The sequence below is a fragment of the Pyxicephalus adspersus genome, chromosome 4 (assembly GCF_032062135.1).
Source record: "Pyxicephalus adspersus chromosome 4, UCB_Pads_2.0, whole genome shotgun sequence".
In the NCBI taxonomy this organism is placed as follows: Eukaryota; Metazoa; Chordata; class Amphibia; order Anura; family Pyxicephalidae; genus Pyxicephalus; species Pyxicephalus adspersus.
The window spans coordinates 12623241-12642190 of record NC_092861.1 but is presented as its reverse complement, the minus strand read 5'-3'; the positions used below and the strand labels follow the sequence as shown (position 1 = coordinate 12642190).

The following is an 18950-nucleotide window of genomic DNA, read 5'->3' as shown; positions in this document are numbered from 1 at the left end:
TCCATCTATGAAGGTGCAGTCATTTGTCGTTGGAAAGGATCATGATAGATCCCTTCCAACTATCATTATTTCACGTTTGTATGTAACCCTACGGATGACCAAAAGGATCATTGGTGTCACCTAAACTGACCTGAGGCACAAATTGCTCATTGCTCGAGGAACCTCTAACAACTTCTGGAGGAACCTTGGTTGAGAAACACTGCATTAAAATGTAAGAGAACTCTTTTGTGCATTTTGTTCTTGTTTCTGGGAAGCAGGATGGATTATATAACGGCAAGGACCGGTACATTGATGTCACCCTCGGCTCAGGGACCTGAGTCACGTCCTTGTCCCGACCGTCATGACGCAGTTAGGTAGACATTATGGTACGGAGGAGTTAACATCACACAAGAGAATGTTTATTTTATTTTGGAAAAATCGTTGGATGTTTTATTTTTGCTGTGCAAGTACGTAACGTACAAGAAGAAATTCCCCTGACTATTCCTTGGAGGCTTCCCCACAGCTAGAAAAGTGTCACCTGAGCATACCAAGCAGGAACTGTCAGGGACAAAGCAAGGTCAGTGTGGGGCTTAGCTATAAATCTACAGACAAAATGAAAAGCAGTTGATGTGCTTCTTTGTTTGGAACACATGTGCATGCTGTTTTACAGGCGGTGCCATTATTCTCTATGAAAGATGGTGCAAAAATGCAACGTTTTTAATGTATCATAAGACCCGTGCTGCTGAATTTAACGATACAGCCAGGTAAAGCGCCTTGAACCCCAACTGTGCCACCTCCAACTATTCTGAAGCCACCCACCCTATACAGCAAGGGTTCATTTACATGTATTCTTGATTATTTGGCAAGAACATAAGTGTTCCCAAAGCCACACAAAAATGCAGATTCTGTGCATTATACCTTATTGTCCCTTTATTCCTAACTTCATAGAAGATACAAAGGATACCATTGCTTAGGTTCCTTTAAACCTGATGTTTCATCGATCAAGTTTTGAGACCTAAAAATGGTCAATGAGATGCAGGAATTTCTACTTCTTTGCACATCATATGCAATTTGCCATAGCTTGAAACTGAGCCAAACACTATACTTGCAGAGTCTGGCTCAAGTTCAAGTCGGGGCAATTTGCAAAAAATGTGCACAGGATTTGCATAAAAGTCACATTTTCTGCATCTCATTGACTATTTTTATTAAGGTCAGAGTTTTCAAAAGCAGTGTCCATATTTTTCTTTAGGTGTTTCATAAGTTATGATTAGCTCGGCTGCCCAACTCCATCCCTATGATAGTGAGAGGAGGAGCAGATAAGAACAGCTTAAATAATCCATTTGCATATTTTGAGCTCCCTGGGCATTTTGGAGGTAGGAGAACATACCTAAAAGTTTGGTATCTTGGTATCCAATATATACATACCAGTTCTCTTTGAAACTAGAATTCAGGATTTTCTGTGCAAGTGGGTCATTTTCTGAACCATAGCAGAAGATTAATGTAGAGTACAACAGGATTATGTGCTCGCCGTGATAAAGCAGACCACAGCTCTGCATCACTCGGGGATATGTTGTTTTTCTTCTACATTTTATCTGACATGCTGGATTTGCCCTCAGTGGTTTGCAGGATTGTAATAGAAACCAACTCCAGTAAGTGCCATGTTGTATTAGCATGTACAGGCTGAGGGAGGGAGCGTGGCTGCGGGTTTAGGACTAGGAAGGTATATAGCGAATCATCGGTCATGGCTCGGATGGAGAGAGGTTTATGCAATGAAAGCATCAGTCACACTTTGTTATTTTTTATATAGCAAGGACATCATGCAGTGTTTAGGTACAATAAACTGTTTATACCAATCAGCCAAAACTTTAAAACCACCTACCTACTTTGGTGTAGGTCCCCCTTGTGCCACCAAAACCACTCTGACTCCTCAAAACATGAACCTCTGACGGTGTCCTGTGGTATTTGGCACCAAAAGGTTAGTAGCTGATCCTTCAAGTCATACTTCCTCCACCATCCTTTCTTCTTACCAAAGTTCACCCAACTGCCATGGGGATGCCTACATGCCCATTGTAGGTACTCCTTATGGTGGACAGCTGTCAGCATGGATGATATGATGGATCTGTGGCTACACGGTTGCACATGAAGCCAGCTATTGTGTGTTTGAATCTTTTTAGATCAGAGCAGGCAAGCTAGCTCCTCCACCCCACATTTCAATGGACACCCAAAACCCTGTTGACTGGTTGTCCAATCTTGGACCACTTTTGATACTGACTGCTACATACCAGAGACACTTTGCATTTAGGACTAGGAAGGTACATAGAGTATCATCGATCATGGTTTAGATGGAGAGTTTATGCCATGAAAACATCAGTTGCACTTTGTTATTTTTTTTATAGCAAGGACATCATGCAGTGTTAAAGTGCAATAAACTGTTTATACCAATCAGCCAAAACTTTAAAACCACCTATCTACTTTGGTGTAGATCCCCCTTGTTTCACCAAAACTACTTTGACTCCTCAAAACATGAACCTCTGATGGTGTACCATGGACTTCCTCAATACTTATGTTCTTATGTATGCCCATGGGTCCTTCCAACACATCACCTTCAAGAACCTTCTGTTCACCTGCAGCATAATATATATTATATATCCCAACCCTTGGTAGGCGCCATTGTAACCAGATAATCCATGGTGGTCACTTCACCTGTCAGTGGTTTGAATGTTTTGGTAAAATAATGTATATCCATCCTTGTCCAGAGAAGCTTACAATCTACAAGTATAAAGTGTAGTAAATCCCACTCTCTTTTTTTAATATTGGTATAGCCACCACTAATAAAGTAAAATTCTACAAAAAACTAGTAAGGAAAATAAAGAGGGTTTTTTTGGCTAGGTATAACTGTATCTATGAAAACATTAATACAAAGGTACAGTATAAGTACAATGAAACACATGTTCATGTATGTTTTTATCTCTCCAACATCCATTCTATATATTGGGGTTGTGGTTGTCAAACTAGACAAGATATGGATACTTAGATTAGACTGTGAAGTGTTTTAGCCGTATAAAACCGCATAACGTCTTTTAACCCGACGCATTTCGTCTATTGGCTTCTTCAGGGGTATAAAGACGCAAGTCAACTAATAATTAGAAAAGAAACGTATTTACAGTATGAACTAATAGGAAATATGTAGGTATACAATACACAAAGAAATTATACATATAGGAATAGTACATATTTAGGTACATTCATGTAATGAAGAAGGTACATATGTTTGTCGAACATTTTCATATGCATTACAATAATCAGAGTTGAATATATAGGGTAAGTAATTTGGAAGGTTATAGTGTTATTAGTGTAAAAAGTGTATGAAGTGTAGAGGTACAATAATTCTTTGGGTTGTACAAGAAATTGTGTCAGGTAGTTGGTACAATGTAGGATGGTTTGTTACCTCTTGCATATTAAATTGGTAGAGATATTCCATTAAAAAATGGGTTGGAGCTTACAATCTAATATCAAGAAAGCATGCCCATTCTATGCTTCTATTCCATTACTTAGCAATGATAATAAAGACTTAAAACACATTGAGGCAACACAACCCTTTCTCTTCCTGAAAAAGTCAGGTTGACTGATTGGTGGAATGGTGTTGGTAGTGCGGGGTTAGCTATAAGGAGAATCCATCAATCCATAAGTGCTGTATCAGCATGGAAATACGGTACAGCACACCTGCAAAAATAAAGAATTATACATTTATAAAAAAGAAAGCAATAAATCACTGAATTGCATGCAACCAAATGATCTCACTGTACTACTGCGTGGCGATTCTTTCTTCCCAGAATCCTCAGTATAAATAAACACAAAGCGGGACACATTGTGTGTGCGGATCACATTAATAGGAATTATTAGGAATAAGGCTTTCTTTTCCACATAGGATCATAGCTCTTCATCCCTGTGCTGGAGCAATCTGATCTCTCTCTATTTTTAGGCCCATGCACGCTTTTCCTTTGTTTTATTAATAGCGTTTGACCTGAGCCTGGTGGAAAGTGACTTCGAAGAGTCCAATGATGTCACCGTTCCCAGGCCCGATGTGGAATGTGTGCCCTGTGGGGTTACTTGTCTCATCTCTACTCATTATCAGGCGCCACTTTCCTAATAAGAATGCCACTATCCAGCAGGCCACAAGGTCGTCGTGGCATATAAGTGGGGTACAGGAGGCTAAAAAAGTGACAGTGATGTCCTGGTACTTTAAACCACCTAAAGGGTTACCAGTCATTGGTGACTATGCTATCAGTTCAATAGATTATTACAAGGGGATTTGGAAGACAGAAAAACAAAAAGCAACCAAACATACAGATACGGTCATGAAGATAGCCTGCCGGTCAGATCTTGGATTGAGTTTACTTCCACTTTAAGTGTGGCCCCCAGTATTCATAAAGTGTCCCCGTAAAGGTTTATTCCACTGGGATAGATCCCACTCTTTGAAAAATCTGTTTTACAGAACAGAAATTCCATCAAATTAACAATTTTTAATGGAAGTAATTATCGTTATAACTGTAGCTCTGACCCAAAAGTGGACAGATGTTCTAACCAATCTCTATTCTATTAAAAAAAGCTTGAGTTCCACTTTGGATTAATTGTGCAGATTTCAAAGATTTTTTATTGTTTTTTAAATGGAAGGTATATACAAAAACGAGGGGGGCATAGATAATGACAACAGTTACATGAATCAACAATGTACATGTAGAATACATCAGGAAAAGAACATAATAATGAGAGGCGTTCAAAAATAACCAATAAACTACAGGAATTTAGTTTGAGATCTTCTCATCAAGCTCCTTGTTGGAATGTACTCTTAGTGCCCTCTATGACTATACCGATTAGTAATTTGTCTGAATTCTGGCTTTGCTAGGCAGCAAACTGATAAACAGGGGTGGGGGGTCTTTGTCTCAAAAAAAAAAAAAAGGGGGCAAAAAGGAAAAAAAGGAGGGAAGAAAAGAGGAGAAAGAAGAGGGGAAGAAGGATTGAAGGAAGGGGGGATAGGAGGTTCCTCTCGATGGTTTTACTTAGTATTGAATGGAATCCAGGGGTCTGATGTCTTGTAAAATTTGTGCAATGTATTCTTAAGGGTGCAAGTCAGCTTATCATTAGTCATTATCCAAATTATCCAAATTATTTATAATAAGAGGTATGTTGGTAGCTTTCCAGTAACAAGCAATGGTAATTGGGGCTGCCAAGAGGATATAAGCAATCAATCGGGAAATCTGTTTGGGTATGGAATCATCTAATTTGGAAAAGAGGGCACTCTCCACTGGTACTTGGAATAATAATTTGTGTAAATTGTGTAAATTATAAATACAAATCCAGAATCTCTGAACACGGGGCAGCACCACCAGTCATAAAACAGCCTCTGTAGCATAAAGGAGAGATGTTTGAATTTAGTTTGGCAATCCGAATGGGCAATATTTACCAACGCATCAATACTTATAATAAAATATCATTGTTAGTAGTATTGAAGTAGTTTACTTATAAAAAAAAATTGACTTCTATAGGCGATAATTGAGGGATACACTAGATATTGAGCTCGCTAACTCTTGCCAATTCTGGACACCCCATTCCATTCCAAGATTTGATTCCCGCTGGGTCATATAGTAGAGCTTTTTATGTGGTGAGAACAATGCATAATACACTAACAATATTCTGTCTTTTGTCTTTGTGAGCGGCATGAATTTTCGAATGCTGTACTCTGATATGGAGGAGAAGGCTCTTAGAGTTTAGCTTGAACAAAGGATCTTACTTATGCAGAATATGTTTGTATGATGTGACTGTCGGTCGTGGGTTGCCCTACAGCAGTGTCAGAACTCCATTGCTCATTACCTACAAGGTGACCATCAAACCCGGAGCATAAATCAATGAAGGAAGGTGCCCTGCTCCAAATATTCATGTTTTCTTTTAGATCATATGAGAAATGAGACTTTGCTTGTCATTTCTCCTGAAAACCTCTACCTCCTGGTGACCTTTTGTTTTTTGGGTTTAGTTCTGCTTTAAACAGCTTGTTCAATGAATTATCTACTAGGATCCATTGCTTCACTTAGTATCATTGGAGACTGCCTTATTGGTTTTAGTTCTATGCTTTTATAGTGTGTTTCAGATGCTTTAAAAAACATTTGTTTGATGCATGCCTAAGACCCAATGGTTAATTTACCCCATCACAGTGCACTTGTCCTATGATCATGATTGCAAATGTAATGACAGTGGAAGCTGGTAAAAATATAATTGACCTTTGTAAACTTTATTCATTTGTTATGTCCTTGAAGGACCTTTTAATTCCCATGTTCAGTTTTATCCTACATGTAGCAACATGTCCTGGCAGCCAGCGGGTTATCATATATATCTGGGGGGGATTTTGTTTTTTTTTTAAACAAAAATCCATTAACAATGCTGCCACCTGCTGGTAAAACAACTGTTCATTATGATTCTGCTTGTTTGAATTTTTGTATCCCAAACAGCAATAAATGTTCGTTCAATGATTGTTTCCACATATTGGAATGGCCAGGTACGTGAGTATTATTTACCTGAAGAGGGCATCCGAATGAAGAAGGCTGGCAGTGTTACCTAAATGACTTGCTGCAGACACCTTGGTGCCAGACACCATAGGACACCTTGTCCATTCCTTGATGGGTCAAAGTTTTTTTTTGGTGGCACAAGGAGGATCTGCACAATTTTAGGTGGTTTTAATATTAAGGCTGATCAGTGTCTGTGAAAGTTGTTTTGAACTGCCACAAAATGTTACTGTCAATGCAGCCCTGTGATTTATTATTATTATTAAACAGGATTTATATAGCGCCAACATATTACGCAGTGCTGTACATTAAATAGGGGTTGCAAATAACAGATGAATACAGACAGTTAGTATTGGTTGAATATCTCACTATTCGATTTGACAGCTATTCCATCGAATAGTGAGATATTGTTCAGGTGATTAAATGTCGAATTCGAAACACCATTGAAGTCAATGGTGGGAGTATTTGCGTTATTTTTAGGGACTATTAAAGGCTGCAAGAGCAATCAGATTGCTCTTGCAGCCCTTTACTAGTTGTTTCTCTATTAGAGTTTCTCTATCCAAGAACACAGGGAGAACACATCCAAGAACACACCTCTAGTCCCCGGGAATTGCCTGCAGTCATAACTGTGACCGGAAAGTTCCCACGGTCATGTGACGGTGGGAACTGAACTGCAGATGAACTCTGCAGATCCACTACGATCCCCTGCAGTGCCCGGGGATCGCACACTCTTCCTAATGATTGCAGACTCTGCTGCAATCATTTAAAAGATGTCCCCACTAGAGGTATCTCTTACTCTGTAACACATTTTCCAGCACAGTAATATGATACATTAGTTACATTTTTCTCGCAGTGGATAAAAGAAAAATGTAGAATATTACTAAATCAGAATATTACTATCCTGGAAAGTGTGTTACAAAGTAAGCGATAACATGTCATTGTAGGATAACCTGAAAAAAAAATGAGGTAAATAAACACAAACACTCAATAAATAATTTAATATTTATTATTTTTTATTTTTTTTAACACATTTTTTATCCAAATTTTTACAGTTGAATCTCGTTTTTTCGGGTCGGGTCTACCCGAATTCGAACAGCTATTTTAGGGTCGAATATAAGGACAACCTGAATTCGAACACCAACACTACAGACCGTGACACAGGAGGAGGAGAGGACCCTGCCCCGAAGAGCTTACAATTTAGGAGGTGGGGGAATTACACAGCTTTACAAGTTAGAGGCACAGCTAAGTTGAAAACCCAATTTTCCTTGGACATTTCCTGCATTAAGGCAACACAATTAGGCTTTTTATGTCCTCATTCATGATTAGACCATGAAAGGGCAGCAGTAAAATGAGCATATTGCTCTGCTCTCTATTATTGTCAGCACATTCAGCAGTTTATTGCCCCCATGCCGCCTGCCCCCTACCTGAGATCTGTTTTACTGCCTTAAATAAAGATGATTGCATGCAAATTCAGACACTTATACTAACTGCATTACAAAAACATTTAGTGCCAATTTAGTGGTAAAAATTTTATTAAACAATTCCCCAAATAACTAACTCAGCAAACCTCCATCACAACCCATGACTGTGCATTATGGAGTGTGCATTCAGGTCCTGCAATGGGAGCATTCTGCCTTGTTCTTATGCAGCAGGGAGGTCACTGATGTCTGCAGGGGGAAGTTACAGGAAGGTCTGAAGATGGTGAATGGGACAACCAATATCTGGCACATTCATGTTATGTTTCTATCTCGTATTCAATATTTTTGATTTTCTGTGTATGGGCTGTCCATATCTCTTACTAGAACAGTTATCATTCCTGCTTTATGTTGGGATTTTACAGTCTAAGCTGCCAAATGATTGTATTGTTTGCTTTAATTCAACAGATCTGTAGTGCTTTACAATGTACGTCCAACCAAAACATTTGGTTTTTTTCTTGCATATAGCATAGAAATATTGAAACTCCTATCAGGTTTTTAAAGCTATCTATGACTCCATTCTCATTTTATACCGAATGTTACCATTATTACAGTTGTTGCAGTGTAGCTCCTTTGCTTTCCAGTTTGAAAGCCATACAGCAGGGGTGTCAAACTCCGGCCTGCAACGTCCTTTTTTTTTGGCCCCCTAAATATTAATTGCAGCTGGCTCGCCACTGCATTGAAATAGCGCCGCTACTACAATACCAGGTATCACTCGCGTCTGTAGACCAGGGGCCTCTCTGTCTATGCGTGGCCCCGCATTGGTGTGTTTTATAGACGCAGTGAATTGTTGTGGCGGTGCTATTTTGAGTTTGACACCCCTGCCATGTAGTGACAACACAGAAGTTTGTAGTTATGGCCAAACATTTTCAGGCATTGCACATAATGACCACTAGAGGGCGCTATTGTACTGAACTTTTGTAGTGGGATCATTCCATTGCTGATATGTTGCTCATTCTAATGTCATATAAACATCATCTATATTTCATTTCATTATTTTTATATATAACAAAATACAGGTATGGCTTATATTTATTACATAACCTCCTTGCATCCTTGAACATCCTTGTACTTGATCCTCATTTACCCGCATATTCAGAACATTTCCAGGTCCTGTCACTTTCACCTGCGCAACATCTCTAAAATCCGCCCCTACCTGTCCCCTGAGACCACCAAACTCCTTGTACATGCTCTTATCTTCTCTCGTCTGGACTGCTGTAACCTCCTACTCTCTGGTATTCCACTAACCCGACTCTCTCCTCTACAATCTATTATGAATGCTGCAGCCAGACTCATCCATCCTTCCCTCCGCTCCTCTTCCGCTGCATCTCTTTGTAGTTCTCTTCATTGGCTTCCATTTCACCTTAGAATCTAATTCAAGCTCCTGTGCTTTGCCTTCAAATCCCTCCACAGTTATTGTCCCACTTACATTTCTGACCTGATAGAAAAATCCAACCCCTACCCGTCTTCGCTCCTCCAATGACCTACTACTGACTTCCTCAGTACTTCCTGACCTACTACTGACTAACCTCATCACACGCACGGCTCCAAGACTTCTCTAGAGCTGCCCCGAATCTCTGGAATGGTCTTGCTCATCCTATTCACCTTGCTCCTTTAAAAAAGCCCCAAAACCCTTTTTATTGTAAATTTGCCTTCCACTTTTTGTTCTATCTCTTAAACCATCGCTAATTCCTCCCTTCTATATCTCCCCTTCTATTGTGTGATACTTCCCCCACCTCCTAGATTGTAAGCTCTTCGGGGCAGGGTCCTCTCCTCTTCCTGTGTCACTGTCTGTATCTGTCTGTCAATTAAAACCTCTATTTAATGTACAGGGCTACATAATATGTTGGCGCTATATAAATCCTGTTTATTATTATTGATATTATTAATAATAATAATAATAATAATAATAATAACAGATGAGGCAAACCTGTGTTTTCCGCTTCCCTTCCCCTCAATACTTCAAGATCCTGTACAATCATTTCCCTGTTCCAGATTTGACCCTTTTTTTCCTTCCTAGTAAAACAGTGATTGCTGTGACAGTAAGAAAGGAGAAATCTTTTTAATACTCAGATTACAGATAGCCTCTTTTTTTTAAAGTCTATTTACTTTTATCTTTTTTTTTTTAATAGTTTTGCATAGAACAAGGTTCTTTTTTGTTCAGTCTGCACCACTAGGAACATTTCCTTTACTTCTGTTCTAAAAGTGCAACAATAAAGAGGAAGAAATCTCCCAGAAGTGAACAAAATTTATCCCGATTCTTCTCATCCGTGCTCTGGGTTATCCAATTGTCATTTTTGTTTCCATTACGGTTTGTGATGTTTGTGATGATATAAGTTTATTTGGCTGTTTTTTTACAACATTACCATGAAAGCATTATGCATGTAAGTCTATGACAACATCGGAATAGAATCACTGTTAGCGGGCCAATGGGAAGAAGAAATATTACTATTTTTGAGGATGGTAAAATGATTCGAGTTGCATTAGACAGTGAAGCTTTTTTTACAATGAATATACTTCTAGGAAATGTATTTCAATTCTGTTATGAGTTAAAATTTATAACTCCGTACAGGGAACTGCAAAGTGTGCCAGGGCCCCAGAACCTTCCCAGCAAGCAGGGGCCCCCACAGCTAGGGCAGGAAGGGATGTAGGGGCATAGCACAGGGACCCACCATTATTGACCCAGTATATTCTACTCAAACTAGACTGTCGACATAAAATTAAATGATGAACTATGCTCCCAAACAAAGATTCACTCTCCAGCTCTTATCACCCCCTCCTTTATCTACTATTGGTAACTGGGCCCAACCATAGCAGTTTAGGGCCAGGAGTAATGCAAAGTAAGCAGTAGCAGGTTCCCAGTCACCAATACCCATGAACTGGTCACTGCTCATCAAGAGGACCTAGCATGACACCAACTTTAAAATCCAAACAGATTATCAAGGATTATGGATAGATGCATGGCACCAAAGGCACCAAGTAATTTTTGTCAATGCAGCCTAAAGTTAACCAAAAGTCAGTCTTTGGGTTTTTCCTCTTAAAAGAGAACCCAACCCAATATACTAACATACGAGTATACTTGCAACTAAATGTAAGTGGTGCTTTACCAACTCCCAGGTTCTCAATAAAATAGTGATTTTTGTATTGTAAATGTCCCATTTAATGTTTTAAGTTGTAGTCATGTATTACATTTGTAGAAATAGGAAATGTTAGGATAGAAAATCAATAGTTTTTTATTTGACCCAGGGTCCCTAAATTTGTGTGCAAAGCTGTATTGGTAGTAATGGCAATCTTAAAAAACAATATAGCCCTCACTGCCTGTCCCCTTTCGATGGCCAGCCTGCACATTGTAGGTCCTTCAATAGGAAGTTTTATTATATTTTATTATTTTTATACTCCATTGACATTTTACATTATGGTTTACAGCATGCATAAATCATTTCACTGTCCATCAGAAGAGCTCACAATCCACAATGTCCACAACATACCAATATGTGGAGGAGGCCAATTCACCTATCAGTAGGTTGTTGCAAGAAACCATTGCAAACACAGAGAGAGCATACAAACTCCATGCGGTATCCTGATTGAGATTTAAACCTAAGACTCTAGTGCTGCAAGGTTTGGGTGCTGAGCACCGAGGTGCCTGTTGGCATACATGTCTGATAATACACAATGGAGGATCTCACCTGGCACTGACAGATCTCAGGGCCATCTGAACCTCCTTTATCAATGTTAGGTCTGCTGCCTCGGATTTCAATGCCCAGGGCATCATCTGGCATAGACACATGAATTAAATTTCTTACAACACTCCATTTTATCAGCAGCAGTGCACAGCTCCTTCCTGGCAGCCCAGGTCTGATGTAAGGAGAACTCTCCAGCACTAATGAAACATCAGTAAAGCACCATTGCAAAACATATTATATTCTGATTACTGTATACTGTGATAGGAGATAGGATCCTAATCCCTAAAATCTCATATAAGCTTCACCAATTGGTTTTCAACCTCCACTTTCCTCAACTTCCAATGTCATTAAATGCAATGATTCTTAAAAGAATAAATTAAAAATAGTTCCTACACGAAATCTAGGGAGCTCCAAGCTTACAAGGCACTCTGATTGCATTGTTCCTGGTTTTTGGGTGGAGTGTAAAATGATTGGTACCATTGTCTGGTGATTTAGACACTATTTTCTGAAATCCATAGCAGATTTTTTACAGGTTCAGTAGAAGTGTACTTCCTAAAGTCATTGCTTTATACCTGTCTCTCTCTTTTCCTGACCTTTCTCTATAAGCAGTCACGTGTAGACTCCCATGGCAAGGTTGAATCTCAATGGTGAACAAGAGAAGCTTTTTTTTCCCCCCGAAATCTACATTGGTCAGTCTTAGGTAATTCTAAGCACAGTAAGTTATGCTGTTTCTCCTGGAACTTATCTGTTACTGGTTCCAAAATATAACAAAGATGGTGGCACACCTACTAGAGAGAGAGGAGAGAAGAAGCTCACTTGTTCTTCTGCATGGTGGGAGCTCGGGAAAAGAGTTCCAGAGATGGATCATATGGAGATGCTGCGTGATTCAACTTCCTAACACTCATCACAAAACAGAAAGAAAGAAAGGGAATAAGGTGAAAGGAAAGATAAGAGAAGGAGAGAGACGATGGAAGAAAGGAGAGTAAAAGAAAGGGTGGGATGAGAAGAAGGAAAATAGAAAGCAAGCTTGAAAGGAAGTAACTTGGGTAATAAGCAAGAAAGGAAAAATGGAGAGAGAAAGGAATAAGAGAAAATAGTAAGGAAGGAAACCTGGATGGAGAAAGAATGAAGGAAAGAAGACGGTTAGAAATAAGGAAAAGAGAGAGAGGAAAGAAAATAGGGAGCAGACAAGAAAGAAAGAAGAAGGGACAGTAAACAAATAGAAAAAAAGGAAAGAAGAGAGAGGAGAAAGAAAGGAATTAAGGAGCCAACAATAAAGGAAAGAATAGAGAGAGGAAAAAAAAATAGGGGAAAGGAAGTAAAATAGGGAGCAAGCAAGAAAAGAAACAGGGATGGAGAAAGGAATGAAGGAAAGAATATAGCAAGAAAGAAATGAAAGGGAGGGAGAAAGGAAAATAGAGAGAAGACAAGAAAGAAATAGGAGAGAGGACAGAAGAGAAATGGAAAGAAAGGAAAGAAGAGAGAGGGGAAAGAAAGGAATCAAGGAGTCAGCAATAAAGGAAAGAATGGAGAGAGGAAAAAAAAAGATGGAAAGGAAGAAAGTAAAATAGATAGCAAGCAAGACAGTAAACTGGGATGGAGAAAGGAATGTCAGGAAGTAGACAGCAAGAAAGAAATGAAAGGGAGGGAGGAAGGAAGTAGGGAGACGACAAAAAAAAAAATAGGAGAGAGGGCAGAAAAGAAATAGAGAGAGAATAAGAAAGAAAATAAGGTGGAAAGGAGCAAAAAAAGGAGCAAGCAAGAATGGTAAGAAGGTAGGGAGGAAGAAAGAAATAAGGAAGTAATCAAAAAGGAAAGAAATACGAAATATATTGGGAAAATAAGAAAGAAAAGAGGAGAGAAAGCAATAGGGAAAAGAAGGAGCAAGGAAGGAAGACAAGGGGAGCCATAAAAAAAGGAACAAGAGAGAGAGAGGGAGAGAGAAAGAAAGAAAAGAGGAGAGGTAAAGGAGGGAGAGGGGAGCAAAGAAAAAGGAGCAAGGTAGAGGAAAATGAATGAGGGGAAACAAAGAGAGAAAGCGGAAATAAGAAAAAAAGATCTAATATGTTTAGGTGAATATATATACTTTTATAAATATATACTTTTACATCAGTTATGATAAAAAAGGCATTGCGTGATGAGAATTAGGCAGAATCTGCCCAGGTTGGGGGTAATATGGGTCGGGAATACATACTGGGGGCAGGGTTACCACCTCTGATCTCCATTGCAGTTCTTTCAGTGAAGGGTCAAACATGCTTTTGTTATAATTCCCAAATATATTTTACATGATGACAATTACATTATCAAAAGTCTAGTATGACCTGGAATTATTTTAACACACAGAAGGCACATGTATTGTCTTTGCACGCCATGTATACCGCAGTCCCCTGGTTAGGTCAGCCCTGCATTGTCAGTGGTCCTGGTAGGATTCACATTTAGTACATAATCATGTCAAGTTTGCTCCGCTGCACTGCCTGCAGATAAAAGGCTTCGAAAAATAGACGTAGCTTATGTCAGTGCTGGCGGTGATGTCACTGCTGGGAGAGAGACGGCTTTGGCTGTTACTATGCTCGGCTCGTTCAGTGTGGAGCCACACAAAGAGATTGGCACAGCTGTGAGAGACAGGCATTGTCACCAGGTCTTGTATGGTCCTGTTCAGGAAGAGTTACCTGGCCAGTTTGTAAGGACCAGAGGTAGCGGATAAGGACTGACCAGCACCCTGAGGCTCCCATTCAACTTTTATCTCATTGGCACCAAATTAACGCAGCCATGCCTGCTCGTAGCATGGACTTTGATGTCACTTCACTGGTGGCATGTGTGGTCGACATGGAGGTTTTTAACAAACAGGATGTAAAGGTAAAGTACAGAAGTAGCTTTATTTTTATTATACCAAGAAATGCTGTGACTTGTTGTACCACTTTTAAACTCAAGAACAAAAATGTTGGTTGCGTTGGTTCCAAAATTTTAATTTTCTTCAGATAGATCACTTAGGATGTCAACCCTCACTTATTGCACTCTCTCTATGGAACTACAGCGTTGTCAGCATAGGACTACAAACCATGGATGTTATGTCTGTAGTATAAGTGAACTGATCTGGAGGGATGATTGAGATTTTAGTGCTGCATGTGCACAGGAGTCCAAAAACTCCTACCAGCATTCACCGGTATTGTTCAGCACTTGCTGAACACGTTGATTACAGCGAGCAAATAGGAAATGTTTATTGTTCGGATTTATGTACATTCCCAATTTTCTATGCTTGGAAAGACTTTGGTCTAATATAGTAAGTCATTATCATACCATAAGCAAATCCCTGATCATACATCATCAGCTCATTGTTTCACCTTACACAAAATCACAATTCATCCATCTACAGTGGATTTTGCATTAATAGGCATTCCAGAAGGAAGCTTAAAGCTGGTGCAGCATTTCTACAATAAATAGTTTGTTGATGGCAACCAAATACCTGCATGTTTCTGAATAAAAGGCACTTGGACAGTTGCTATAGGTGACTTCATTATAATATCTTCATACCCGTGCCATTAAAAGATAGGGTGTCATTTACTGAAAGAATAATTATTATAGAAAAAATATATGAGCTGATCTGCATTGCAAATTCCATCACACCGACCATTTGGATTGGGGGTGTTGCTTTAAGGCTGTTCACCTACAAGGAGAATCATCACTGTGGAAGGGATAATTCACTTAGCTTAGTGAACGTGGGGATACCCAAACACGTGGGCAAAAAAAAGTTTTTTTCTTGCATGTGATTGGGTGTATAAAGTCAGCAGAGCTTCATTTACTAAGTGATCTAGCCCTTGTAAAGGGATAATGTACTTTGCTATGTGAACAGCCTATAGTCCCCTAGGGTATCAACACTAATGACCAATTGCCAGTATAGGGATCAGGAGTCATGACTTCACTCTGCCTTCACTTGAATATTTGTTTCAGGTCAGTGACTCAGAAAGCATTCAAACCTAGGGGACAGTGTGACAATGTAACTCGTCTTTCAGGAGATCAGCTCGGGTAATTTGCTCATTGCAGATATTCTATTATTAGACATGAAAGTATTGAAGCCATGTAGATGGTATTTTTCCGAAGCTAAGTAAAAGCAGCTCACATATTTGTCTTATAACAGGTTTCCTTTAATCCGTGAATGGAGTTGATTTACTAAAGGAATACAGGCTGGTCACTTAGCAAAGTGAATTATCTCTTACAAGGGATTGATCACATAGCTTAGTGATTGAGATCTGCTGACTTCAACCAGCCAATCATGTGCTGGAAAGTCCTGTTATTTTAGATTTCCTTGCAAGTGATTGGGTATTCTTTGCAGAACAAACTATCATCACATTGAATAAACTAAGTGATTTATCTCTTACAAAGGGATAATTCAATTAGTTAAGTGAACAGATTACTTTTGTAAATCACCACCATTGGGTGCATCTGATATAAAAGGCAGGAGAGTTGTGCTTGTACTCCATTAGTATTGTTTAATGTGTTCTTTTTTGGTGTTAAGTGTTTAAAGATATATGTGCACCCTCAATGAATTTTTCATCAATCTTCTGGCTTGCACCTCCATATTCATCATGTCATGATGTCATTGGGAGCCAGCTGTCTCTTCCAGATTTTGTGTAGACAGATCCCCTGATGTGCTGGCACCAGGAAAGTTGGGAATTTACTTTTTTTTTAATCAGAGTTTGTTTTTTGGAACATTTAAATATCATGACAGGGTCACTTGAATTGCCACAGGTCTGTCTATTTTTCCCATGATAAAAGAGTGCAAATGGGGTGCAAGGTCCGCTTTAATTGTTGCATAGCACACAAATGCCTTTTCCCCTCCTTCCATCATAATTAGCCCTGCTTTCCATGCATCGGACCTAAAAAAGGCGGATTATGGTAGAATGGACAAAGGGATATGGGTGCAGATATTTGGCCACCATGCAGCAATTAAAATGGAACTTGCACCCCATTTGCAATCTTTTAATGTTGCTAGTGTAAAGCCAAAAACATATTGCACCCCCGGTTGGCATTGTCCTCTTTTTCTTTTTTGCTGTTCTTATGTTAGGTCTTGTACCGCCATCTTCATCCTTGGCTTCATTGGGCTCCGGCTGTCATCCAGCAGCCAGCCCCTTGAAAATGTATTGGTGTTGGCAGGAGAAAAGGTGAACATTTAATTTTTCTTTGCACCAGTTTTTTTATCGGCGCATTTAAATGCCATGACAATGTTGCTTTAGGCACCATGGGTTGCCTATTTTTAGTTTAGTAATACAGTTGATCTCTTGAAAATTTAAACAAGAGATCCGATTGGTTGCCATAGACAACAGCTTAGCTTTGCCTCCGGTTTTGTGTCACGTTTCTTAAAATAGCTTAACTTCAATGTGCGTTAGGCCACTAAATCAATAAAGAGTGGTGACAAGGCAGCAAAACTCGAATGTCATTAGGAAAACCTTCCAGCATGCTGGAATGCGCACATTGCTAAAGACATAAGCCATGAAATATAATTCAGATGGGGGCTGCTAAATAGCACTTGTGACTGCTCTAATGGCAGATGCAATGTGCTGCATGCTACAAAGCTATTGATTCAGTTAATCAGCTGTAAAATAGCTTACTGCTATGGAAAGTAATACAGATAATGATGTGATAATGGGGGAAGATAATGTCCTGAGTCCTAGGCTGTAGTTCTATAGAAGGACACTTCCAAAATGAATATTACCTGGCAATCAGTCAAGTGATAATTCTGGAAGAATAATGAGTTAATCAGGCTTTGTTTTAAAGTGCTTTAAAAAATATTAAAATACCTACGTGTGAATGGTTCTGGGCTTATGGTCATACCTTCCAAGTCTCCCCAACTTTCATGACCGCAAAAGTACATTGAGCCCAGTGGGTTGGTACACTTCTATGGTCATTGGGTATTGTCACTCTTCGGGCCGCGCTATCCTATTTATTGCAGTTGTTTCTACCATTGTACCCCAATCACGTTCTGGAAAGTGTTGACTGCATCCGCTGTGTGTAAGGTGGTTGCCTTGCTAAGGTGCAAAAGTCTACCAATGTAAAAAACTCTGATGCCCTTACGTGGTCTCACCCCATTAAAGTTTCTCCAGCCTTCTATCCATTCATTTATTAATTCCTCACTCAGCACTCCATGGATACTAAACCAATATCATTCCTAGCAGTGGCAACTCCAACCAAAATCAACATGACGGATTCAGAATTGGACACATTGGGGTTGATTTACTAATGGTATGGAAGTTTTTATGACTTCAAACATCCAATTTTGTGCAAACAAAAATCCATTTTTAAGGATTCCTTGCATGTTTGGGTAGTTTTTGCAAAGTGAATATTCACCACATTCTATAAACAACCCCTCTTTGCCAGATGAACAGTCTTAATTCCTTCAATACATCAACCCTGATGTAACCAATGAAGGTCGTTAGGATGTCTGGGCAGAGTGTGTTTTTTCTCTCTTTTAACCTTATATGTTGAAACTGTTCAATTAGATCTTTTGTGCTGAATAGCCCGAGAGCGTGCAATTAATTTTTTGGTATGGGGGAATGTAGGAGGTTTCGAGCTGTCATGGTGGCAGTACATAGGGGTGTTTACCACCAGTGGGATTCTGCGGTGTAATGGATATCATGTTCACCTTGCAAGTAAAAGATTGCTGGTTTGAAACTGGACAGAAACGCTAATCTGAAACATTTTTCTTTCCCTGTCAATGGTACTTGTCATTACTTCTATTGGTCATCAAGCTTTTGAGTAGGCTTGTGTTCCAGGGTAGACTGCTGTCAATCAGTTTCTGTAGGCTAGTGGTTAGACCGTTCACCCTATTTATAGCTCTCTGTTTTGAACCCGGGCATAAATACCATTTTACTACTTTTTTTTTTTTTTCTGCCTAAAACCACATACTGCTTTTCTTTTTGCCCATCTTAATATATAATATTAGCATTTTATGGTGAACTTTTGGTTTAGGTGTCACATGGGTTTCTGATGTTTAGTTGACATCATGGCCATTAGGGATGAGCAAGTGAGTTTGAATTCGGCCGTTCTTGCTTACCGAAATTGTAAGCAAGAACAGCCGGTGTAAATTCGCCAAACTAAATCGAATTTTTATTAAAAAAAAAAAAATACCCGGGCTGTGCTGATTAATGAATGCAGCCACGGCAAATAAGACACCCCCCCTATACCTGCGCCTGAAAGAATCAGATCAGAAGGGGACAATGAATGGCACAGAGTGATCAGAAGGGGACAATGAATGGCACATA

The 18950-nt window shown here is 39.4% G+C and overlaps 1 protein-coding gene across 2 annotated transcripts in view; it reads left to right on the top strand.

Moving 5' to 3' along the window:
- RCAN2 (regulator of calcineurin 2) overlaps positions 1-18950 on the top strand; it is a 77120-nt gene that overhangs the window by 21608 nt on the left and 36562 nt on the right. Inside the window, exon 1 of one of the 2 annotated variants that reach the window (XM_072407420.1) lies at positions 14269-14550. The exons of the other annotated variant lie outside the window; for it this stretch is intronic. Coding sequence (XP_072263521.1) covers positions 14464-14550 — 87 coding nt within the window. The 5' untranslated portion in view covers positions 14269-14463. Of the gene's footprint in view, positions 1-14268; positions 14551-18950 lie in introns of those variants that run through there. 2 annotated transcript variants of the gene reach the window in all.